The sequence below is a fragment of the Callithrix jacchus genome, chromosome 14 (assembly GCF_049354715.1).
Source record: "Callithrix jacchus isolate 240 chromosome 14, calJac240_pri, whole genome shotgun sequence".
Classification (NCBI taxonomy): Eukaryota; Metazoa; Chordata; class Mammalia; order Primates; family Cebidae; genus Callithrix; species Callithrix jacchus.
In genome coordinates, this window is record NC_133515.1 from 5,524,537 (window position 1) to 5,549,550 (window position 25,014).

The 25,014-nt window shown below is 53.0% G+C and overlaps 2 protein-coding genes and 1 long non-coding RNA gene across 19 annotated transcripts; 2 read left to right on the forward strand and 1 right to left on the reverse strand.

The window, feature by feature from the left end:
- Window positions 1-621: 621 nt before the first annotated feature.
- Window positions 622-11,367, forward strand: LOC118142870 (oxaloacetate tautomerase FAHD2A, mitochondrial). 2 transcript variants are annotated; one of them, XM_078348563.1, is made up of 9 exons: window positions 622-757; window positions 790-899; window positions 3,780-4,030; window positions 5,153-5,369; window positions 8,756-8,815; window positions 9,094-9,256; window positions 10,650-10,758; window positions 10,891-10,978; window positions 11,120-11,367. In XM_078348563.1, exons 3-9 carry the CDS (start codon window positions 3,786-3,788, stop codon window positions 11,180-11,182), a joined length of 945 nt encoding a protein of 314 aa, XP_078204689.1. In that variant the 5' UTR covers window positions 622-757; window positions 790-899; window positions 3,780-3,785; the 3' UTR covers window positions 11,183-11,367. The 2 variants fall into 2 exon arrangements, with proteins under 2 accessions (XP_078204689.1, XP_078204688.1); XM_078348562.1 differs by lacking the exon at window positions 790-899.
- Window positions 11,368-11,473: 106 nt separating this feature from the next.
- On the reverse strand, window positions 11,474-23,691 carry LOC100411698 (glycerol-3-phosphate acyltransferase 2, mitochondrial). 16 transcript variants are annotated; one of them, XR_013526263.1, is made up of 23 exons: window positions 23,586-23,691; window positions 21,149-21,276; window positions 20,885-20,998; window positions 20,119-20,192; window positions 19,601-19,705; window positions 19,277-19,405; window positions 17,643-17,742; window positions 17,055-17,188; window positions 16,641-16,779; window positions 16,332-16,544; window positions 15,789-15,911; window positions 15,538-15,620; window positions 15,090-15,208; window positions 14,371-14,441; window positions 14,038-14,296; window positions 13,807-13,955; window positions 13,541-13,618; window positions 13,198-13,256; window positions 12,871-13,002; window positions 12,668-12,788; window positions 12,520-12,585; window positions 12,158-12,213; window positions 11,474-11,783 (listed from the first exon to the last, which is right to left on the reverse strand). XR_013526263.1 is itself a non-coding variant. In XM_054244485.2 (22 exons), exons 2-22 carry the CDS (start codon window positions 21,200-21,202, stop codon window positions 11,667-11,669), a joined length of 2,397 nt encoding a protein of 798 aa, XP_054100460.2. In that variant the 5' UTR covers window positions 21,203-21,271; window positions 23,586-23,691; the 3' UTR covers window positions 11,474-11,666. The 16 variants fall into 16 exon arrangements, 13 of the variants coding, with proteins under 13 accessions (XP_054100460.2, XP_054100456.2, XP_054100464.2 ...); XM_054244485.2 differs by lacking the exon at window positions 13,198-13,256 and having other exon boundaries at window positions 16,641-16,740; window positions 21,149-21,271; XM_054244481.2 differs by lacking the exon at window positions 13,198-13,256 and having other exon boundaries at window positions 21,149-21,271.
- Window positions 11,889-12,526, forward strand: LOC144579207 (uncharacterized). The gene is made up of 3 exons (XR_013526266.1): window positions 11,889-12,026; window positions 12,164-12,243; window positions 12,390-12,526. It is a non-coding gene; the product is annotated as an uncharacterized LOC144579207 (long non-coding RNA).
- Window positions 23,692-25,014: the final 1,323 nt, after the last annotated feature.

Below are 25,014 nucleotides of genomic sequence, written 5' to 3' on the forward strand. Positions count from 1 at the left end.
AGCTAGCTGTAGCTGTCTGTGGAGTTCAGCCGCTGCTCCCTGCGTGCCTGCCCTCTGCCGGGGATGGAGCCTCGTTTCCTCTCTTCCCCACCTGCGCCCAGCAGTGCAGGTGAAGGCCGGGCTGCTGAGAGAGGCTGGGAAACGCTGGGCTTTGGGGTCAGGAATGCCAGCGCCACTACTCACTGCCTGTGTCGCCCTGGGAAAACAGCTCTGGCCCCAAGTTCCCCGTAAGAAAAACAGGGGCAGTGATCTGTCCCCTCCTCAACGACCTATGTCACAATCGGAAGCCACAAATCTCTACCAGCCAGCACGCTGCCTTGGTCTCCTCCACCACTTTCCCCAGCAATGAGAACGGCGCCAGGCCCAGAACGGGGCCGACACTGGGTGAGGCCAGCAAGGCGTTTAGGGAAAAACTTTCGGGCAGCGCCCACTCTCGGGCTCGAGCCAGAGCAGGGTCCCTCCGAGAGGGAGCGTCTCGGGAGAAAGCGCCTGAGGCCCAGCTGTGCCAGCAGTCTGAGGACCGCCCGGAACCGCCCGGCCCTGCGTTGGTCCCGCCCCTCCGGGATTGCCGCCCCGCTATTGTCCGTTGCCTGTGACGTCACAGGGGCGCGACGGCGCCTCGCTCCGGTACGCCGGCCTAGCGGCCCAAGGTTCATCGCTGCTGCAGGTCCCCGGCTGGCCGCAGTCACCGGTGCCAGTGCTTAGGCGCCCGCAGCCCTTGACCTTCGGCCCCGCGAGCCCTAACCCTATAGCGCAGGTAGGACGGGTCTGGCTGGGTCAGGCCAGAAGGTAGGACGGGCCTGGCTGGGTCAGGCCAGAAGAGTGTCCCTGGCACCGGTCTCTCACGGAGGGCGGAACTGGAACCGGGTCCCCGGCTGCTACCCACCACACGGACATGTGTGAGCGCTCACTAACTGCCGGGGACGGAGCTGGGCATATAGGGAAACTAGGGGACTGGCGCGGGTTCCAGGCGAGTGGACTGTGGTTTGTGATCCGACGTGCACAACCCAGTCTCGGGCTTTGGAAGATGGGGGCTGCTGTTTCCACCTCAGGTCACCGCCCCTTTGCTTACGGACTCTTGCAGAGTTGGATTGAGCTCGGGCTGCGTGACATAGTGGTTGCTGCAGAAGCCCCAGGGCCACTTTCTGACTGGTACCTTGGGCACGTGTCTTCGCCCCTTTGAGAGTCAGTGCCCCATTCTGTAAAATGAGGGCGCTCTACCTGAGGGGATTGCTGTAAGGTTGGAATGAACCCGCATGTGTGTCATGTGGGAAGGGCGCAGTCAGTGTGGCCCGGGGTCCTCTTGGAAAGCAGGTAACCAGCCTTGTCCCTGAGGCAACAGCCAGAGGGTGCCTGTAGTTTCCCCACCCATGGCTGTTAGTATTTAGGCCTCTCCTGTGGGAGGTCCCTACTTCTCACCACAATTTTTAAGGATTTCCTATGGAAGGTTGCCAATTCTCACAACATTCTGGGTTAAAATGTCCTTGGGGCCGGGCCCGGTGTCACACACCTGTAATCCCAGCACTGTGGGAGGCTTAGGCGGTTGGATCACGAAGTCAAGAGATGGAGACCATTCTGGCCAACCTGGCGAAACCCCATCTCTACTAAAAATACAAAATTAGCTGGGTGTGGTGGCGCATGCTTGTAAACCCAGCTATTCCGGAGGCTGAGGCAGGAGAATCCCTTGAACCCGAGAGGTGGAGTTTGCGGTCAGCCAAGATCCAGCCACTGCACTCCAGCTTGGTGACAGAGGGAGACTTTGTCTCAAAAAAAAAAAAAAAAACAAAACAAAAAGAAAGACAAAGTCCTTGGTAGGGGAATGGGGGCTGAAGTTAGATTTTCTTGCTTGCATTTCAAGCTTCTGAATCAAGGACTTCAATGTCACCTGGACTTGTATTCACATCCCAACTCCTTCCCCTCCTAGCTCTAGGACTGCCCGACCTTGGCGAAATCCCTTGACCTTGCTAAGCTTTAATATTTTCATCTATAACATGGGGCTAACCTTCCACAATTATCAAGAATTAAATCAGGCATTGTAGGTAGAGCACTTAATAGTTGGCATTCAGCATCAGCCGTTACCGTTATTTCTGGGTGTGGGGTGTGGAGTGTCTGAGCGTGTGCAGTTTGGCTCGAACAGCCTTTTCACAGTAGCACAGTTGGTGCTTGTGTAAGACAGCAGGGCAGGGAACTCAAAGCCTCGGTTTTCTGGTCAGATTGGCGGGCCACAACAGTGGTGACCTAAGTCTAAGGAGTCTTTAACTGAACAAGGCAGATTGAATCATCAAGGTGAGGACCAAGAGGCTGGGGCTCAGGTGCCTCCACACTTTTGGGCATAAAAGGCTATACAACCTTTACCGTAAGAGCAAGGAGCAATTCAGGGAAGGCACTATGTGGTAAGGAATAGAGGCCAGACTTGGATTAAGAACAAAACAAAAGGGCAGTGTTTGTCTTTAAGTGGAGCCTTGGACTCAAAACAGGACCTGAGCCCTGTGGATTTTTTTATTTTTTATTTTTCAGATAGAGTCTCGCTCTGTCACCCAGGCTGGAGTGCAGTGCTGCGTTCTCAGCTCACTCCAACTTCCATCTCCTAGGTTCAACTGATTCCTGTGTCTCAGCCTCCCTAGTAGCTGGGATTATAGGTGCCAGCCACCACTCCCAGCTAATTTTTTGTATTTTTAGTGGAGACAGGGTTTCACTATGTTAGCCAGGCTGGTCCTCCTGAACTCCAGTGATCCACCTGCCTTAGTCTCCCAAAGTTCTGGGGATTATAGGTGGGAGCCACGGTGTCCAGCCCTTGTGGATACTTTCTAGGTGATTTGAGGAGGAAAGGCACAGCCATGTTTCCTGAAGTTAACAAGCACTAAACTTTCCCAAGTGGTGAAAAGTCAAGGCCCTGCTTCTGTCATTCGTTCATTCGGCAGAATGTCACTGAGAGCCTTCTGTGCAGCAAGCACAGTGCTAGGCAGTGAAAGAGACAAACATGTCCCCTGGACACAGGGAGGAGATGACCAAGTGATGCCTGTCAGGCCCAGACCCTGCTGTTTGTCTGCAACCTCTTCCCTTAGGCAACTTGTTCTCTGTCACGAGAAAAGAAATAATTATTATCTGGAGAGGCAGGTGAGGCGCTGCTCCTAGAAGACTGGGACAGCCTGGTAGAGGGTCTAGCTTGATCATGTGACCATTGGAAACCATTTTAAGTAGGAGGTTAACAGGAACAAATTAACATTTAAAATCATCTGCATGTGGCCGCTGTGAAGCCTATTTCACCAGCAGTCTCTTGCCCACGCTGTGCTGCCACTCAGCCAATTCCTGGTCCCGCTCATTCAGCCCAGTTCAGCTCATATCACTTCCTGAAGAAACTAGATAAGAGTAGGGGCCCCTGATCATCTTCACAGCACTAGTCCTGATAGCTGAATCTTAGGTCGGTTGTTAACATCTGTGACCTCTGCAGGGAGAATGGCAGGGCTGAGTTTGAGCTACATTGTTTCCCCAATGCCTGCAGCAGAGCCAAGCACAATGGGAACTTTCAGAGAGCACCGGTTGAAGGAATCTTGGAATCCCTGGGACTTAGTGCCTAGCACATAGTAGTTGCTCCTCTAGAAAAGTTTCACCTTATGAAGTACAGCAAGGTAAAATACAAGCCTGGACCACTTCCCATGTGGTATGCAGGGAACAGTTGTTGGGGCAAAGGGCCTGGGGCTGTAGCCCTTGGAATTTCAGGGATCCTGATGATGGCTCTGGGATCCTCCGTCTCATGGATCCTGCTTTGTTCTTTGCAGGCTCTGATGCTGGTCTCTGGTAGAAGAAGGTTGCTCACAGCTCTGCTGCAGGCTCAGAAGTGGCCCATTCAACCATCCAGAGACATGAGACTAGTGCAGTTCCAGGCACCCCACCTAGTGGGGCCTCACTTGGGCCTGGAAACAGGGAATGGTGGAGGAGTTATCAACCTCAATGCCTTTGACCCCACACTCCCCAAAACAATGATACAGTTCCTCGAGCAGGGAGAAGTCACCCTGTCAGTGGCAAGAAGGTAAGTGGGCAGCACCGCCCTGAATCAGCGGCCCTGGTCCCCCCGCACTCTCCCACCCCATCCCTGCTCTGGGAAACAGCACCAACAAGTAGCTCTTTTGCAAGTGATCAGAGTAACCCCACCTTTCCTTTCCCACCTGTTCTCTTTAAAGATGCTTAGAAATCTTATTTAACAATATCTTCAATTTTCAGAGGGGAAAACTGAGGCCTAGGGGAGGTGATTAACCATGCAAGGCCATGCATTTGGTGCTGGAACCAGGACTCTATACTTCATCATACTGCCTCCTCTGGGAGTGGAGTCCGTGACTGACAGGTCTGGGACTAGGGGTCCTAAAAGACATCTTATGCAGCTGGGGGAGTGATTTAGACTCCTGGATCCTGCAAGGAGAGAGGACTGCAAAGACGATTTCTATAATCCAATTGTTCCTGGGTTTGGACTAGATTAGGTGAGAGTGTCCCTGAAGCCTGGAGCCCTATAGAATCTGGTCTAAAGAGTTGATGAACAATAAATTAAAAACACTTTAAAGATGTCATTTTCATCTATTAAAATGGGAAAAAATACAAATATTTCCCAGCCCCAGTATCATTAACTGTATGTTCCCATATTGCCATATTCTGCAAAGATTGGAAACAACCTCATGCCACTTATTAGGGACTTAGGTATATCTCTATAGAGCAGTAATATGCAGCCATAAGACAAAGAGAGGAGAGATATCCAAAATCAGCTGGTTTTTTTTAAAAACAAAAGTAAATAATGTGCTATCATTTGCGTACAAAAGGGTTCTAGAAGAATATCCATAGAGTAGCAGTGAAGAGCCAGGGGAATGGGGTAAATAGAAGGGGAAAGGGAAACCTTTCCATGTATTCCAGTTTGCATCTTTTGAATTCTCTTACATGGACATGAGTTACCTAAGGGGAAGAGGAAATCAACACTGGATAACAGCCCTGCTCTGATATCAAAGGACAATAGCTGGGCTTGATTTTCATGCTGACTCTGATGGTTGATAGAGCTAGGAAATCATTTCAAAAACCAAACCTGTAGCTGCTGCAGGATCTGCCCAGCCTGCCCGGGGTTTGCAACCTGTTCCCAGCCAGGCCGTCTCACTTGCTCTGGTCTCTACAGAGCCTTGGCTGCCCAGTTGCCAGTCCTACCACGGTCGGAGGTAACCTTCCTGGCTCCAGTCACACGGCCAGATAAGGTGGTGTGTGTGGGCATGAATTATGTGGACCACTGCAAAGAACAGAACGTGCCCGTGCCCAAGGAGCCCATCATCTTCAGCAAGTTTGCCAGCTCCATCGTGGGGCCCTATGATGAGGTGGTCCTCCCACCAGAGAGCCAGGTCAGTGCCTCCCCACTGCTCTCCCTAGTCACTGGGCCCACCACAAGGGTGTTCTGAGCTCAGTATTCAGCCTACTGGAGCCACCTCTCTCTCAATAGTGCATTCAACAGAAACTCTAGGCAATTATATACATAGTAATAACATTGGCCTTGGAAATAAAGTTAATGTACATGTTTTCCCAATTACAAAAGCAATACACCTTCATTTTAGAAAATTAATAAAATAGAGATAAACATTAAAAAATTACATCACCCATATTCCCACTGCCCAGGACTCACAATATTAATTTTTTTCTGTCTATCTTCCCAGTGTTTCTCCACTCCTGTATATGTTTATACTGTGCATATACTTACCTTTAACTTAAGACTGCATCAGAAGCATTTTTTCATGTCATTAAATACTCTCCCTGATGTATTTTAGATTACCATGGAGTTTTCTGTTGGACAGGATAGTTATATTCCCGAGTACCTTACTGCTGGATAGTTATTTCCAGTTTTTGTCTTCTATAAATAAATGTTGCAATAAACATCCTTTTCTAAACGCTTTGCATGTCCATTAATTATTATTTTTTTGAATGAACCCTTAGAATTTAAATATGTCAAAGTATAGACAGTTTTTCAAAACTTTTGAAAAATTCTGCCAATTGGCCTTTTAAAAAAATTGTAAAAGCAATTTATGCATTTACCATTAGTGTATATACCCTTACTAGCACTGGTTACTTTTTCTCTCAAATTTTTATTTTAGAAATGTCATGGGAATTATAGAAAAGCAAGGAAAATAACAAAGTGAGTGCTCAGATACTTTTTCACCTGGTTTCATTGTAAACATTTGGCCGTATTTGCTCTTTCTCCCTTGCCTTCTCCCTGCCCACCATATGGCAAACATACACTTTGTGTGTGTGTGTGTGCAGGGCATAGGGTGGAGAGGACCTTTTAAAACACATTGCAAATACTAAGAAAATTTAGTCATAAGAACTTAAATAGCGTCTTCTAAGAATAATGACAATGGCTTGCATGACCATACCACCATTATCACAACCAAGAAAATTAACTTGAATAACATTTAATATGTAATCCAGTTGCCCCAGTTCCCAATTGGAAGTACTGCTGACTGCCCCAAAGATGAGTTTTAATTTCATTACTTTGTTTGTTGCCCCATAATCAACCAAGGCCACACATTGTATTCAGTTATATCTCTTTAGTGGTTTCAATCCAGAACTGGGTTCCATAGACTTTTTCTTAAAGGGTTGTATTAGTCTGTTTTCAGGCTGCTGATAAACACATACCCAAGACTGGGCAATTTACAAAAGAAAGAGGTTTAATTGTACTTAACAGTTCTATGTGGCTAGGGAAGCCTCACAATCATGGCAGAAGGCAAGGAGGAGCAAGTCACATCTTACATGGATGGTACCAGGCAGAAAAAGAGCTTGTGCAGAGAAACTCCCATTTTTAAAACCATCAAATCTCATGAGACCCACATTCACTATTACAAGAACAGCACGGTAAAGACCTGCCCCCATGATTCAGTTATCTCCCATCAAGTCCCTCCCACAACATTTTGGAATTATGGGAGCTACAATATGAGATTTGGGTGGGAAAACAACTAAACCATATCAAGGGCCAATTAATAAATATTAGGCTGTGAGTGTCATATGGTCTCTTTTGCAACAGTTGAACTCTGCTGCTGTAGTATGAAAACCACCAGGGATGATACAGAAATGATGGGGTTCAGTCCAACTTTATTATAGCAGATCATGAGCTGGCCATTGTTTGCCAACTCCTGACCTCAAACAATCCTCCCTCTCATTTCCTTGAAGAGTCCAGTTGTCTCATGGCATGTTTCACACCCTGGGTTTGTCTGGTTGTTTCTTCATGATTAGTGTCAGGGTAAGCATTTTTATCAAGAGGTCTACAGAGATGTACATTTCCCGTTGCATTCCACTGGGAAGCTCATGTCAGTAGTCCCAGAAGTTGACCACTTGGTTTACCTGACGTTCACTAGGTCCCTCCATTGTGAAGATGCATTTCCATTTTTGTAATTAATAAGCAATCTGTGGGTGGTAGTTTGAGATCACGTAACTATCTTATTGCCCCATAGCTTCTCATCCAGGGATCCTGTGGTCATCTTTACTGAATCCATTATTGCACTGAGAGTTAGAGAACAATGACCTTTTTGTTATTTTTCTGAGATGGAATCTCGCTCTGTTGCACAGCTTGGAGTACAGTGGCATGATCTGCACTCACTGTAACTTCCACCTCCTGGATTCAAGTGATTCTCCTGCCTCAGCCTTCCAAGTAGCTGGGATTACAGGCATGTACCACCATACCTGGCTAATTTTTTTTTTATTTTTAGTAGAGACAGGGTTTCACCATGTTGGCCAGGCTGGTCTTGAACTCCTTAGCTCAGGTGATCCACCCGCCTCCCAACGTACTGGGATTACAGGTATGAGCCACTGCACCAGGCCCAGAAGAACAATGACTTTTCTAAATCATGCCTTCTGTTTTTATTGGCTGGCATTCTATGCAGAAAAGCTGCCTCCCTCCATTTTATTTCTGTGTCTTCAATATCACTATGAATTCATGATTTTTGTTTTTACTCAGTTGTTTGAAATTCATCATTTACATTCTTTAGATAACCTCAGTTTGGCCGGTGAGGGGCCATTAAGTTGGTTCCATCCCCACCACTTTTAGTATATCCTTGCTTTCTGGCTAAGATGTTCCAGTCTCATCATGTACTGTCTGTCTTGGACCTAGAATTAGCTGTTTCCCCAGGAACTTGGTGCTTCTTAGTAGGGCATGGTATTAGAGACCAACATCTGGATGTCAGATGTACTTACTTATACCAACTCTTTTAAAAGCCAAATTATATCTATTTTGTAGTTGTACTTTATGGACTATGGGAGAGGCTAAGTATTTTTTCATGTTTTGTGGCCACGTGTATTACCTCCTTATGACTTGCTTATTCAAGTCCTTTCTGGAATGTCAATCTTTTTCTTACCACAGTGAGTTAATATATTAAAGCACTTAGAGTAGTGCCTGACACAGTACGGTGACATATTGCTAGGTGATATGACTTCGTATTTATCCTTTGTTGCAGGTATCCAGAGTGACTTAAACTGTGACCCCTGGACACATGTGGGGTCTGCAGTCACAGTGGGGTGGGGACCTGTGCCTACATCCCATAATGCTGCCTGCCACTGCCCAAAATAAATGTATGGGTCTATAAGTCACACCTCCCTTGTCATTCACGTGGCACTGGTTCATGGTGATGGCAAACATGGGCTGGCAGCCAAGCCATACTGACGGAGATCCACGGTGTGCAGCCTCCCAGCATAAACAATGGGCCCAGAAACCACTGCGGCTCATTACTTCTCTCCCACCCTACAGGAGGTAGACTGGGAAGTGGAGCTGGCCGTGGTCATTGGAAAGAAAGGCAAGCACATCAAGGTGAGGTGGAAAGGGTGGGCTCCCAGGCCAGAGTGCAGCAGAAGCCCCAGCTCCTGCCTCTCCTAGTGCTGACCTCACTCACCAACACACGAGTGCCAGCTGTCCCTGACACTAGAAAGCGGTCAGCCTCCTTGCTCCCTGACGCTGCCCTGCCCTTCACCCACCTTCAGCTGGCTCTGGCTACTAACATGGGATAACGGCTTTGAGATCCTTTGCTATAGGGGTTGGTGTCACCCGTGATCTCACCTCCTGTATGGCCAAATCCCCTGCCCCTATAGGCCACAGATGCCATGGCCCATGTGGCCGGCTTCACTGTGGCTCATGACGTGAGTGCTCGTGACTGGCAAATGAGACGCAATGGGAAACAGTGGCTGCTGGGAAAAACCTTTGACACCTTCTGCCCTCTGGGCCCTGCCTTGGTGACCAAGGACAGTGTAGCAGGTAGGTCCCTGGTTCTTGCCCCCTTGTGCCTACTACTGTACAGATGAACAGCACTGCAGGGAGGAGTGTGGGTTCAGGTACTTGTGCACCTGCACTCCCTGGCTGCCCTTTCACTGCTGACTCCATACAGGGCAAGTTTCTTATCCTCAGCCATGAGTTCTTCCATGGGCTTCCTTCCCAAGCCCCCTAGAGGAAACTCAGCTGCAGAGGATAAAACTGCATGCATGAAGTAAATTACAAAGAACACTGAGCTGACGGGTGGATCGGGCTTCCTGTGTCTGCCACCATCTGGAACAGCCTTTAAGTTGAGCATCATGGAGCACAGCTCTCGCAAGGCCCAGGCATTTTCCACAGTACAGGAGACGAGAGCCAGTGCGACTCACCCAGCCACTGTGGAAACAGCAGCACTGACCACACATAGGAGAGCGCACCAGGACAGAGGCAGTGGCCCAGAGGGCAGAGTAGCCTCTAAGGCACAGACACCCACAACGGTGGTGGAGGTGGGGGGTTTCCATGTGGGCCAGCCTTGCCAGGATGCTGAAAACCCCAGTGCCTCAGAGCACCCCGTGCAGAGTCCTTGGCAAAGTTAAATTGTGTTTCAGCTGCTCTTCTTAAGGGCAAAGACCACCAGCAAAACAGTTAAAAGTGCTGGTTAGCCAGGATGCTCTTACGGTAATCCATTCCCCGACAGCTTCCAGTACACGAGGCTTCACTCCCTGCTTGCGCCATTACCTCACTGCACTATCGATGTTGAGTCTTTTTGTTTTGTTTTGTTTTTGAGGTAGGGTCTCTGTGTCACCCAGGCTGGAATGCAGTGGCGCAATCTCAGCTCACTGAACCCTCAACCTCCTGGGCTCAAGTGATCTTCCCGCCTCACCCTCCTGAGTAGTTGGGACAACAGGCATGCACCACCACGCCTGGCTGTTTTTATTATTTCACTACATTCCCAAGGCTGGTTGTGAACTCCTTAGCTTAGTCCTCACCTGCCCTGGCCTCCTAAAGTGCTGTGATGACAGGCGTGAGCCACCACGCTTGGCCCTCCCAAGTCATTTTTGTATCTACAAGTGTCGTCCTATACTGTAGACAGATGCCCCCCCCCCCTTTTTTTTTTTCAAGACAAAAACCCTAGCCAGTTTTCTCTCCCCCTTCAGAGTCTGGAACATCTTCTCAGCTCATCCAAGTGACCACTGCCTGGTGCTCTTGGTGGGGATACAGGGAGGCCTGAGAAGGCCAACGTCTATACAGAAAGTTCTAACGTAGAGCACTGAGTCAGTGTAGGCACAAAGCCTTTTCACCTGGCAAGTCACGAAGGCCCCCTACAGTTGTGTTTATGAAATATGGGGGGTCGAGGGGGGAAAAGGGATAACTCCAAGGTACCATTTTTGCATTTCAGATCCACACAACTTAAAGATCTGCTGCCGAGTGAACGGGGAAGTGGTCCAGAGCAGCAACACCAAGCAGATGGTGTTCAAGACAGAGGAGCTGATAGCCTGGGTCTCCCAGTGAGTGACGGCCTGTCCTGCCAGCCCCGCTTCACCTGCCACACATGGGGAGGCTGATGCGAGCCCTCCACCCTTGGCTGTGGCCACCTCAGTCAGCCCCTGGTTTCACTGGGTCCTCTTGCTTTGCTCCAGGTTTGTCACCTTTTACCCAGGGGATGTCATCCTGACTGGGACGCCCCCAGGTGTTGGTGTATTCAGGAAACCTCCTGTCTTTCTCAAGGTAGGTTAGCGAAAAGGAAAGAGAGCAAAGGCCCCGAAGACCTGGCAGGCTTGGCTCAGACTTGAGAAGTACAGGCTTGCGTGTATGTATGTGTGTCTGACAGAAGGGCTGACACCTTCATGGCCTCCTGCTCTGTTGCAGAAGGGGGATGAAGTCCAGTGTGAGATTGAAGAACTAGGTGTCATCATCAACAAGGTGGTGTGATGACTCCTGCACAGGCCCTCGACATAGGAGGGGGGCATTTGCTCCCACTCAGCCTAGCCCAGGGAAAGGCCCAATGCCAGGTGTGGGCAGGGGCCAGCCCTGCAAGCCTCTTCTTCTAGGTAGAAGGGAGAAAGACAACTCTCTTCAATAAACTCGTCTGGCCAAAGCAGCAGCTTGGCTTCTACGGTCTGTCTTCTTTTGAGCTTTCTTTCATGGGAAAAGATGGGGTAATTTTGTGGGACTGGGAAAGAGGAGAGCAAATAACACACATACACATATGCCGAAAAGATACTGCTGGGCTTGGGAAAAGACCACACGACCAGTCCCCTTGTTTATTATGTCAAAGGAGGGAATGGCAAGGGACAACCAAGCTCTGATTTTATAGAGCAGCTAAGGGTCTGCAGCCTCCTGTCTGTCTTCTGGCTCTAGGACACAGCTATGTTCTGGAGCTGAGAAGTCTCAATACGGGCTCCACCTCACAGTTCTAGCTACAAATGAACTGCCGGATGAACTGTTCCAGTTTTTCCTGATTGTCCCGGCTGGCAAAAGTAGAAGACAGGTGGAGCCTGGGGCCTGCAGGGCTCGGCATCTGCTGCAGAACCTGGGCCATGGAAAATGGGCCGTGAGTGCCCTGTCCACAGGGCCCAGGGGCCAGGCCTGTCCCCCAGAAACCTGTCTTGAGACCTCTGGCCCCTTAGGCCTCAGTGTTTAAGTACAAATGCTGCCTCAAAGCAGCCCCATACCCCACCTAGAAGGATGAGCCAGTGATTTGGAAGACAAAGAGGCAGGAAAACCATCCCACCTTCTCCAACCCATCAGCACATCTATTGCTGGAAGACACCAGGTAAACCCCAGGGTATTAATGAGGCACCATCAGGCCATCCCTGTGGGGTGATGGGACATAGCTGGGTTTTCCTGAGCAGCTCTATCGGGGTGGGAGCAGGAGGACAGGAAGATGGTGACATTGGTTCTTACCCCTAGGTCTCTGAAGGTCCAGATAGCACTGATGGCGAGCTTTGGGTCCACACACTCTGGAAAGAAGACAGAAGTGAAGGCTCTAGGTAGGGAGCACAGGGAGCCACTGGGCACAGGCTTCTCTCCTCTCGTTTAAAGCAGCAGCTCAGGGAGGGATAGAGCTCTGATTGGACAGAAGACCCTCTGTACTCTGCAGCCATCATTCCTAGAGTGGGCTGTCACTGTCCGGCAGGGGGCAGCAGCCACCAGCAAACACACCCCTGCCTCCAGAAAGCTTCGGACTTCCCACCCAGAGCCTCCCTCAGGAAGAGGGGTAGCAGCTCAGCATTCAGCCATGCCGGGGCTGACTACTTGGGACTCACCAAAGATCCCTTCTTCATGGGCGGTGGCCTGGAGGAACTGAAAAAGCTGCTTTGTGTAGCCAGACTCTGCGGAAGAGAAAAGACCTAGACCTGGGGCCCCGCACAGACACAGCCTGCCTGGAGGACTGCAAGGGAAGAAGGGCCTCACCAGTATCGGGCAGCTGGCCCTGGTGGAGGAAGGCTGCAGCCTGTGCAAAAGCCTTGAGCAGTGGGCTGAGCAGGCGGCAGAGGAAAAGAAAGAAGTCTGGGCAGCGCAACTGTTGGCTCAGCTGGAGGGGACAGGTGGGGGTGAGTGCAGCTCACCACAGCCTCCCTACCACATCCCTCCAGGGGCAGCTGCTTCCAACACACCCTGAAGTACCGGCCCTCGGCCTCTTCGAAGTCATCACTGTCACTATCAGTAAAGTCCCCACTCGGTTTCCACAGCAGCCTTCTGCTCATTCGCTGTCGCCCTGTGTCACAGGCTGCTCGGGAGCCTGGGGTCTAGGGGCCATGGAAGCATTGTTCTCTGACAAGCTGGCCAGAGATCAACCCTATACCCCCAGACCAGGCACATGCTCTGACAAGCTGGCCAGAGATCAACCCTATACCCCCAGACCAGGCACATGCAGGTGAATCCAGTAAAACCAGACCTAGAGAGCCCAAGAGGATGCCCAGAGCCATGCCACACCACAGCACCTGCTGGGCCAACTTGCAGAGTCAGAGGAAGTGAACACCCACCCTCAGTGGCAGCAGCCCTGTGGCCAAGAAACGTGAAACAGGAGGTGTGCAGAGAAGCTCAGAGGCACACAAGCCAGTGCTGTCCAGAGAGACGTACATGGGCCCAGGGCATAGGTGGCCATATCCCAAGGCACAGGGCGCAGAGGTGTGAGCTAGGCTTCCCCACTGCAAGGCCAGGGGCTTCCCACCCCCACAGCACACACAGGCCAGAGGAGGAGCCTGGGGCAGCTGGCACTCAGGGTGGGAGGCTGGAGGAGGCCAGGCCCCAGGCAGGGGTCTTACCTCCCCTGGCCCTGCCTACCTCCTCAGCAACCAGGAGCCCACATTGGATGAGCCGGTCGAGCACCTCCTGACAGTAACAGTAGGAAGACTGGCAGGGCTAGGGAGAAAAAGGGACCCATGTGGCCTCAGGCAAGCCAGGCACATGGGTGGGGGCCTAGCCAAAGGCAGGGCAAGGCCAAACCTACCACCCAGGAGATTTCAGAGGTGGTGCTTGGGCAGGGATGGCCATTCCTACCACCAAGAGGGGAAGGCCTAGGACCAAGTGGGCCGCAGGGGAGGCCTGACCTGCAGGAGCAGCAGCTCTTGCGGCAGCAGATGCATCAGCAGCAGGATCTGGCGGTACAGCTCGTTCTGGCTCAGCAGCTCTATGCCCTGCAGCTCCCAGGGCCCCTGGGGCGGCACTCTGCCTACCAGCAGCCCCCGCACCGCACAGGCTGGGGGAGGAGGGACCGTTATGAGGAAGGATCTGTTCCCTTAACACCTGCACACACATCCCACCTACCCCTCAAGACTCACCGCCCACAGCCTCACTCAGGAAGACGGGCAGCAGCTCAGCACTCAGCCGTGCCAGGTGCGCAAGGCCTGGGCCGGGCCGTGGCACCACTAGCAAATCCCCCTGGCGGATGCGTAGCAGAGCCACATGCGCCCGCAGCAGACTCAGAGTGTGCTGCAGTAGGCTCCGCAGCTGACCAGAGAAGCCTACATCAAAGCCACGCAACAGTATCTCCTCCGTCAGCCAGGAGAACTCTCCCAGGAGCTGCGACAGGAACACGCCCTGGGTGGGCAGAGCAGGGATGATCAGGAGGGCCATACCCCACCCAGAGTTCCCCACCATATTGTACCCCCTACCTTCTGGTGCTTGAAGAGCAGCAGTGTCGCCATGATGGCCGTGCTCATCATGGCAGAGCTCGCCACACTGGCTGGGGTGGGGCGAGGCAGGACAGCGGGTGGAGATGCTGGTCAGGCATTGAGGTCCAGCAGCTTGATCCCTCCATTATCAGACATCCCCACTCCACCCCAGGGAGGGGGAACATATGCCCAGAGCAGTGAATTTATCACACAGAGGCAGAGAGCCAGGCCAGGACCTAGGGGCCCTACCCTGGGTCTCATCATGGGGCCCACACACCAACCCACAGCCTCCACCACACAGGGGCACTAGAGAAGATACTGATGGATCTCCGTATAAGGGCCCTCTGCACAGGCACTGTGCTAAGCCCCTTACACATATCATTCCATTCAGTTAACACCATCCCCATCCACAGCTAGGGAGACTCTGCTCAGAAGGCAGGGCTGAGTGTGGCCTCGGGAAGCAGCTGCAGCCTCCTGTGCTCAGGCCATCATCTGTGTCCATGCAAGTAAGTGCTCCCTCATACTGGCCCTGACTGCCCTGCTCCTCCTGCAGGAGAAAGGTTCCATTCTTCTTCAGATGTCCCCAAGGTCCCACAGAAGGAGGGCAGCTCAGGTGCAGACACTCACTTGGAATGAAGGACCCTGGAAACTGGCTGACCCAGAGAGAGGGGACAGTTCAGGGACCCACCCCCAAAGGCCCAGATCTGGTTCATCCTCACCACTCAGGACATGATGGCTCAGTCTCCTGACCAGGAGCTGGTCCTCTTCCTTAAGGGCCAGGAGGGGCCCAGTTATGGGGGTCCACTCCTGCTCCTTCTCAGTGTCTGGAACAGCAGTACTGGGACAGAGACATAGATCACAGAATGAAGGCACCAACCTAAAAACAGTTGTGGGGAAGCCCTGGGCTTTCTGAAAGGTGAGGGTGTCCCCCCCATCCCAGCCCCAGGACAGAGGATAGCATTTATAATCCCCAGCCCCTTCCAGGCCTCTGTGCCATATCCCACACTCAGACTGTTAGCAAGGCGAGTGCCTGGAACTATTCTAGATCACCCCAGGATATCTGGTGAGGGAGGGCTGCTAGTATGTTTGTGTCTATGGAGGATACATAAGCTGATGTTGACGGGTTGCTTGCCTCTCCCCTGAGACCACACGCTCCCTTGCCCCTACCATTGGCCCAGCAAGATGGGCTGCAGTAGCTGCTCCAGGGTCTGCCTGCTGCCCCAGCAGCTTCTGGCACTGATGGTGTATTCCTGCCCAGGACAAGGCTATTAAGTGACCTGCTCTGGCCCACCAGGAAACTTGCCCACAGCCACTAGAAGTAGGCAAGGCTATCCCTGCAGTGGCTTTGAAGGCCAGGCTGCCAGGAGGCCCAGGACAGACCCCCAGGTACTCCCAGCCTTCCCCAGCTGGCTCCATACCTGCAGGGAGAAGGGCTGAGCTAGGTGCACCCGGGAGCAGATCTGACGGCTGCAGCCCAAGTGGCTGCAGAGGCTCCGCAGGACAGCCAGAGCTCCTGTCCACAGCCCAAGGGGGGCTGAGGCCTGCAAGAAGAGAGAGGATAACTGTACAGCCTCACCGGGGGCACTGCTCTCAGTGGACATCAGGGCTGCCCACCCCATCCTGCTCTCCAGGGGTATCCTCGGGTCCCAGCCTGCTCAGTTTTATCTCAGGCCACACTGGTGCATTACCTTGCCCTCCCCAAGTTCCTCTTTTCTTATCCAACAAACAGGGAAAATCCCTCCCTATCAAGGTCTTCAGAGGATGAAATGAGATGATGGCAATAGCCCTGGCAGGTGCTGCAAGATGACTATAGGGATGATTCCTTTGAAGCCCCCGCAGCTCTAAGAGGGACTCAGCCACAGGACACAATATTGTGCCTTCTCTCTGGAGCTGCTGTCCACCTAGGGGCCCCTTGCCTTATCAGCCTCTGCCCAAAGGGCTGGAGGGTCTCACATTCTCACATGGTATATGTCACATGGTGCATCCGGAACCACATCATAGGTGACAGCCACTGGTACCAGCAGAGCATCTGGGATGATGCCCACCTGGACTGCCCTTACCACAAATCCCAGCCAAGCCTGGCCCAGGGCTGACAGCCGTGGCCCTAGGGCCCCAGGAGGTTCCTCCAAGAAGATGAGCAGGGGCTGCCCACTGACCAGCAGCTGATCTATGACCTAGAATAGGAGGGGACAGAAGGGGTGTTAAGGCCAGTGCAGAAGCAGACCCCTGTCCCCTTAGCCTGGCCCATATATAACCACTGGGGCACTCACCTCCTGGACCACGGCCCTTGCAAGGAGCCCCTCAGAGCTGTCCAGGGAGAGGTTGGCCTCTGAGGGCAGGAAAAGCCCCCCAAGCTTCCTCAGCAGAGCTCTGTGCGACATAGGGCAGAGCCTGATAAGGCAAGGGGCTCTGAAGATGAGAATGAATAAAGGGCTAGTGAGAGTCCCAGCTCCCCCAGGAATAGACTGTGTCCTACTTGAATACCCTGTGGCAAAGCCATGGCCCTAGGGCCTGTGGCTGACCCCTCCATCTAAGCCCCACAGGTTAGACTGCTGTGTGGCTAGGAACAGAGAGGCCAGGAAGAGGGCCTTTGGCAGGGAGCTGCCGCCAACACACCCCAATACACACCCCCCATCCCAACCTGCAACTTCTCCCATGCGTGTCTAGAGACACAGGGTTTTTACCTGAGGGAAGGGGAGCAGGCACGGGAGTCCCAGGCCACACGGAGCACACCCAGGCCCTGGGAGAGCAGCACAAAGGGCAGCAGGATCCCATCCAGGAGGGTTTTGTGAGTAGAGAGGAGGACAAGCGGTGAACCCTGCTCCAGGGAGAGCCAGAGGAAAGTGCCAGCCTGCCCCACTCTGAGGACACAAGCAGCCAAAAACCCAGGGCACCCCTGGAGGAGGGAGGGTTCAGCTGAAGAGTTCTTCCTCTGAGCACATTTCCCAAAAGCAAAGGAGCCTTTCCAAAACTTCTAAGGTAACTGCACTGACGCACTGATGCACTGACGTAATGGTTGTTAAGACCATGATGAAAAGACATTAGAGGAAGCCCCATGGGAGCAGGACCGTGAGACATAAAGGGAAGGTCGGCAAAGAGCAGTGGATTTTTCCCACCAGCTGATGGGGAATGCGCTGCTGTACAGCTGGGAGCAGAGAGGCCAGGAAGCAGGACCAGATGGGGGCTACTCCTGACTTAAGGGCTTGGCCCAGCCTCTGCTCCTCTGCTTCTCTGCTCCTGCCATCCCCATCCCAAAAGAGGGCAGGCCTTACCGTCTGGGCGGCCTTGTGGACCATCTTCATCTGACCCTTGTGGAGCTGCACATTCAGGAAGACGCAGTTCAGAAACCGCAGCAGCGCCCAGCTGAACAGCCTGGGAGTGACACCGGGGTTGAGGTGCAACAAGGGCGAATCTCAGCCCCATGTCACCTTGGAGGGCTGCCCAGTGTTCCTCTAAGGCAGGCCCCATCACCATCATCATTTTACAAAAGAGGAAAGTAAGGCTCAGGGAAGCTACAGAACTGCTTCATGGTAGAGAATACTAAGAAGAAGCAGTGCTGGGACTGTAAGTTCTGACCCAGAGTGCATGCCCACCAGATGCTGCTACTCTCCCAAGACCTCATGGTGCAGCTGCCTCACATCAGAATCAGAGCATCTGCCTCCATTTAGTCTAAAGGACACAAGAAGACCAAGCCTCTCCCCAGGCCAAACCCACCCTGGTCTTTGCAAACTGCCAGGAAAGGTGGAAGAACAGGGAAGAATTAGTGATAGAAAAAGGAAAGGGGATAACTGCAGGGGGGAAGTCCCTGGTGGGCAGGCAGGTGGGGTTGTCCCCCCAACTCAACAGGAGGAACAGCTCTATTTATTTTTGGAGACAGGGTCTTGCTATTTTGCTCTGGCTAGAGTGCAATGGCACCAACTTGGCTCACTACATCCTCTGCCTTCTAGGCTCAAGCAATCCTCCCACCTCAGCCTCTCAAGTAGTTGGGACCACAGGTGCACACCACTGTATCCGGCTAATTTTTTGGAGAGATGACGTTGCCAGGCTGGTCTATTTTGCCTAGGCTGGTCTCGAGCTCCTGGGCTCAAGCAATCCACCTACCTTGGCCTCCCAAAGTGCTGGGATTACAGGCCTGAGCCACCACACCGACCTGGAACCTTTAATTGAAGACAGACACATAGCTGTATGTAGCAGGGAGGTGTGGTGGATAAGCAGCAGGTCCCATGTGATGGCTTTTATCTTTCTGTGAAGCATTACATGGGGCATCAGTTGACAATGGGTAAGTCCAAAAAGGAGCCGGCTGGGTGGGAGCCCTGGAGAGTGCCCTGTGTCCCTTTGACATTTGCACTTAGCAAGGAAACCAGTCCACTGTTGTGTTTCTCTGGCAATGCTGACCTGCTCAGGTGCAAAGAGAAGGCAGACAGCAGGGAGTTGTGCCCATGACTCTCTCACAAGAGCATTATTAGCACCCTGAGCCTGGAAACTCAGCTAGGCTCGGAAGGAAGGAAACACAGAAAGGGAGGCTAATGGCTGATGTCAAGGTAGGCAGATCAAGGGAGTAGAAATGAAATGTGAGCCCCCAAGCCTGGCTCCTTTTCCTCCTCTTGGCCCTGGCTTACAGTCTCTTTGTCCCCTTCCTGGTATTCTGTCTCAGCCCTGCTCCTTCCTTCTCCTAGCCACGTGTATCTGTTTACCCCTTCATTTCCCTGGAACAGTGCCCTGCATCTAACAGAAACTCAGACCTGTGCTGGGGCAATGTGAGGCGGTGGTGAAGGCAGCCACAGTTCCCTCTGGTAAACATTCTCCAGCTCCCCAGGAGGGAAGTCCAGCACTTCCCCAAGCCTGGTCAACACCCACTCTCCAGAAGGACCCCAACCGAGGGGTGAGTGCCCCTCAGCACAGTTACCTGACCAGGAAGGGCCAGGGTGGGGCCTGGATGTGACCCAGGATGCGCTGTACCTCTTTCTTCACAACGTCAGGCACCTGGCCTTCCCCAGCACCTCCTGGAACCTTCCCTGAGAGAAGGTTCTGTACCCTGTGAGGGGATTGGGAGAAGTGGTATCAGCTAGGGCGGGGCTTCACCCTCCTCTTTAAGGAAGAGTCCCAGGCAAAGCTCATGCTCTAGAACCTGTGCCCCAGCCTGCCCTCTCAACCACCCCTACCTAGTGTCATTTTCATCCCATTCAGGATGCCAGAAGTGCCAGCCAGACCCCAGTGCTTGCCTCCTCACCCAGTGCTTTCCAGGATCTTCTGTGGGGTATCCTGGCAGGAGGGGATGTGCTGCTCCAGGGACCACAGGAAATAGCAGAGCCTCCGAACCAGCCAGCCCCGAAACCTGGGAACAACTCCCAAAGCAGGAGGGAAGATCATTCAGAGAGGGCCCACCTCCAGCAGGGCTCACAGAGGGCTATTCAATCAGAAAGGAACCATACCCTAGTCTCATGTCCCAGGAACACCTGAGCAGGAAGAGGAACAGCCTACTCACCTGTGCCCCATTCCCACCCCTCACCCTGCTGAGTCGGGTACAGGTTCACAGCCTGACACATGGTGGGCAATCCATACATGCTCACAGAAGGAACTGCAAGAGAGCTCCAAGTGCGCCTCCCTGCAGACTTCTGTATGGAACAGAGGACCGGGCCCCTCTTTTTCTATCACAGGAAGAAAATGGCCCCTAAACTCAGGGCCCCAGAAGCCCTGCACCAAAGGGGCCCTGTCCCCAACCCTGCTCCACTCTGCAGCTCTGACTACCTGGTGTTCTCCTCCTTCACCAGAATCACATTGCAAAAGCCTAGGTCCCTTATGCTTCTGTGGAAGAGGGAATCCTGCCAGAGAGGGGGAGAGATAGCATGTCCTGGAGGGCCACCGCAAACTGGCAAAAAAGAGCCGCTGTGCTGCCCCTCTGGTCTCTGCCTGGTGGCCTGCTAAGTCTTCCAGGAGAAAAGATTACAGCACAATATTTCCCAAAAGGTGTTTGATCCTAGATCCTGTGCTGGCCCAGGAAAAAGGGGCCCATGCTCAAAACTGAAATGCCATATCCTGTACAGAATCACCCTCTTTCAGAGTGGCATAGGAAAGTCTCCAAGAAGTTATCTTCTTAACAGCAGACAGCATGAAGCCCGGGTCTTCATCAGAAATCTGGGACCCCTCACCACCATCACATGGCATGAACCAAAAGAGTTCTCCAAGTATGCACCAAGGGCTGGGGAAGTCTGAGTGCGTGATGTCCCCACAACTGAACAACAAAACTCACACAGGCATGATGAGACCCCAGCCCTCACGACACACCCTATCACCACCTAGGCCCCTCTGCACTTCCCCCACCCAACTCTCCCAGGCCTGGGAGCTAGCCCAACCACACAGCCAATACCAGTGCATCCATTCCCCTGAAAGACAGAAGCAGAGGCATGGGACAGGGAAGAGCCAAGCTCGGAGGGACACAAAGGAAGCAGCTTCCCAGAGCTTTGGCTCCCAGAACCATGCTTCCTGGTTGGGGCCCGGCCCTACTATCACTCACCCAGCTCTTGGGGGTGCAGGTCTGGCAGCAGCGACCCACAAAGGGACGATACTTGCCCAGGAATGGGGTGACAGCCTCCAGCTTCATCCCAAGGCCTGAGGACCACAGGCTAGTCTGGAAAGAGCAATGAGGAGAGATGACAGGACTCAAAGTCCTTGGCAGGAGAAGGGGAAAGATGGAGTGAAGGAGGCTCTAGGAGTCAGGGGCACAGCAGAAGGGGTAGCAGAACAGAGGGGATCTGAGGAATGGGAGGAGGCACACTACCTCTCGGTCATTGGGGCTGCTCCTTGGTTTGGTCTGGAGTCTGCTTTCCAACATGGTGGCAATGAGAGCCTATATGATTCGGGAACCAGTCACCTCTGCCACTCTCCTTCTCTCCACAGAAACCTGAGCTAGGAAAGGTGCAAGGATGGAGCCATATGGAATCTGAGCCATAATCCAGGGATTCCTGGGGTAACTGCAATACCCCACTCCCAGGACAGACATCACTTAGGCCATCAGCAGTGAGGAGAACTTAGGGTGAAACTAGGGGCTGGCTCAGATCAAGGCCCCGCCCCACACCCAACTGGTCCCACCAAGGAGCCAGCTGTCCTCAAAAGGTCTCACAATGTCCAGGTCAGGGGCTGCCTAAGGCCAACGTGAGTGGGACTGGTTGTCTTACCATCCACACCCATCCTGCCATCTCCTAGCACAGATAGGGGCTGTACTGGAGATGCTGATTCTTTCTGTGCAGAGAGAACGAGTAAGGGCTGGATTGGCAGGAAGGAGGCATAAAACTGCCAAGGAGGACGAAGACCATCACCATGAGGCCACCAGGTCCTACTCAGCTGCCCTTTCCCTCTGCACCAGGAGATACCCCTGTAACCATCCAAACATTATGGGAAGGTGGGCTGACTAACAGAAGAGGGACAACTGGGGGTCAGAACACAGAGACCTACTCACAGGGAATGAGCATCTAGTCGGAGACAATCAATCCCCTCTCACATGAACTTTCTCCTCAGAAGAAGCCACTTGTACCTCCTCAACCACTCCTTCCCACCACAATATTTCCCTGAACTAACAAATATCTGTGTTCCTTAAAACAGCACTGAACCCCTTCTGACTCAAAACTTGGGGCCTAAAAGCCCCAATTCCCTACTTCCTAGCATGACCCTGATGAGTAGGCTGGTCTAATCATATTTCTCCATCCCCACCGCACGGTGATCAGGCCCACCTGGGAGCCTCTTCTCCCTTCCCAGCCACCCACCCAACTCTGCACAGGGCTCTAAGTCCACGTTGCTTCTGGTACACCCTCTAGGCCCTCCCTCTCATCCTTGAATTCCCCAGCCCAAGCCTCCCAGGCAAGGAGCCATACAAAGCCCTCTTCCAGGGCTACAGTTTACCTCCCCATGTGATCAGAGTGTCCTGAGGGCAGAGGCTCATCTCTGTATGTCTGGCTGTGTGCCCTCAGTGCAAGAGGGGCCCAGAAGAGCCAGCTGACCCACGGTAACTTCCTCCCAAGAATTCCCCAGGCATACTCCTCCTTTCCCGAGTCAGCTCACTTTCAAGCCATGAATCCAAACAGTAATGGGATCAGGATTCCTGCAGTGCCCAGGGTCTGGGGAGCCGTGGGAGGCTCATCCCAAAGGCACTAGCTATTTTGAAAATATTTGCATAGCCCCGTTCACAGACACATGGTACAGGAAGGCTACAAACACAGGCCTGTGGCGAGTCCTGCCTACTTTGCAAGGAGGTGTCTGTCCCCTAGCTTCAGATCACCCCCAGTGCCCATATCTAACCCCGGTAGGTCTCTGCTAGCTTTACCGAAGCAGAGTCAAAGCCAGGGTGAGGGGTAACCCCCATCTTCCAATTAACTCAACGACTAAGCTCAGGATTCCTATGGCAGAGGCTGCAAACTGGCACCCCAGGGAAATTCAACTCATAGATATATAGAGAGAGACAGATAGATATAGATATTTGGCTATACAATATGCTAAAACATTATAAATTAAAACCTACATTAACACCAGAGGGCTTGAGATACACACACACACACACACACACACACACACTTCCTTTTTTTAAAACAAGGTTTCCGGTCGTGGTTGTCATAGAAAAGGCTGAACTCTGGCATCTCTGAGCACACACCCCGCAGGGCCCAGCTGCCCGCCACTGTCCCTTTAGCCCAGCAACAGGACCCCTCCCCTTTGCCTCCATCTTGATTATCACTGATGCCTGGCCTTGTACACATCTGGGCGTTCAGCCCTTGATCAAGGGTAAAACTCTAAACCTGCCCCCATGTTTGGAATGCCTGTGCCCTACAGAGAGCCTGGAACATGGCCTCGGCGCCCCACAGTCCCCGCCCAGGGCCGCTCAAAACTCTGCTCCCTCACCAGAGCCATGGCGGGCGCTCCCAGAACTACGTCAAGATGTTCGCAGAGCACCTGCCCCACGTCGGGTCCCGGATGCCCCCTCTGGATGTAGGGGAACAGGATGCCAAGGACGAGGCAAAGCGGCGCTCTCCACCACCGCCCCCAACACCACGCCCCAGAGAGACTCATTCCCACCACAGGCCCCGCACTGCCAGCGCTCCGTCCCCTTCAACTCCTGCGGGGTCCTCAACAGGCCGCTCAGACCAGGCTCCTGGAGCACGAAAGCCCCTGGATGGTCCCGATCGGGCTCTGACAGGGCCTCGCCAGAGAGGGGCCATTGCGAGTCTCACCTCACACCAGCCGCCAACTCCCGCCAAAGAAGCGGCCCCGCGAAGCCTCTGGAAGGCGCGGACCCACCTCCCTGCGACCAGCTCAAAGAAAGCCCCGAAGCCAATTGGGAAGCGCGGCTGGGTCGGAAGCCCCGCCCCACGCAGCGTGCCCTCGTAGCTGGACGTGGTCACCTGACCCGTGTTCTGGGCGGGGCCTGTTCCTCTTCTCAGTCAGCCCGGGCTGGCGGTGCGAGGGTGATGATGCAAGCAGCCGCGAGGCCCCGGATGACCGAGCCTCAAGCAAGAACTCAGGCCATCTTCTGATAAGGAGGTTCCCAGGGCTCACTCTCCTCGAAGCAGGGGTTTCGCAAAATTCCCAGTTGGAGACGTTTAGCAGAAAAGATCGTCAAGAGCCAGTTGCAGTCATGAAAAACAAGTCAGCTCCCCCCGCCCAGGGTCATTTCCTTTGTTCGTGAAAACCCTAGACCTCACTTGGGGACCTTCCGCAGCCTCGAGGTGCCGAGGTTTCAGCTGGGCCTGTGGCCAGTGTGTTCGTCCGTGTGGTTATTCCATTAACACCCGACTCCTGTCTCGGCCCTAAGGTCCACGTGAACAGAGACCTGGGTTCCTTCGTGTTTTGACTGTGCTCCCAGCACACAGCAGGAGACCAGCCAGTGGGAGGGAGGCAAGCAGTATAGAACAAAAGAACCCGCAATGACTGTCTCTCTGTTCCTGCCCCCATGGAAGGAGCCCACCTGACATGCCAGAGGAGTCCAGTGTCACAGCATGTAACAAAAACGTGTCGGAGCAAAGCCACACGTGAGCCTGGCGGGACCCAAGAGAGCACAGAACGTGTTCACATCCCTCCCTCCTCTCTGACTCACCAACCCTGATGTGACTCCACACCCTGTCCCTGCAGCATGTAGCCTTTCTCTCCCTTTGTGCCATTTCCTGTCTATCCAGGCTGGGTGTGGCTCCATTCACCTTCACCCGGATTTGCAATGTCCTCCCGGTACCTGCAGACTCTATTTTGTACCCCATCTTACCTTTCTTTTTTATCACGGTGCCCTGTCTGCATTGAGATCCTGAGACTCTGAAGCTGAAAAACGAAAAATATAGACCATTTAGAAGTTGTAAGTTGCCCCCTAACAGGGCAGACTTGAACTTACCGAGGGCTGATGCCCGTTAGTTCTAGGAACACCGTCTGTACAGGCAGCTGAGTTTTGCCATTGTGAACAGGTCCTCACCTCTTACGTTCTCATGCTGAGAAGTACCCCAAGGCAGAGGCCTTAGACTAGAAGTTTGCATGGGTTGGCTATAGAGAGGAGGCCCAGCAGCTCACATAGTTGAGTTCGCAGGTGTGCAGCTTCTTCGGAAGAAACATACTTTGTCGTTGTGGTGGTGCTGGAGGTTGTTTGCTGCAATTTGGACATTTAAAAAGAAGCATTCC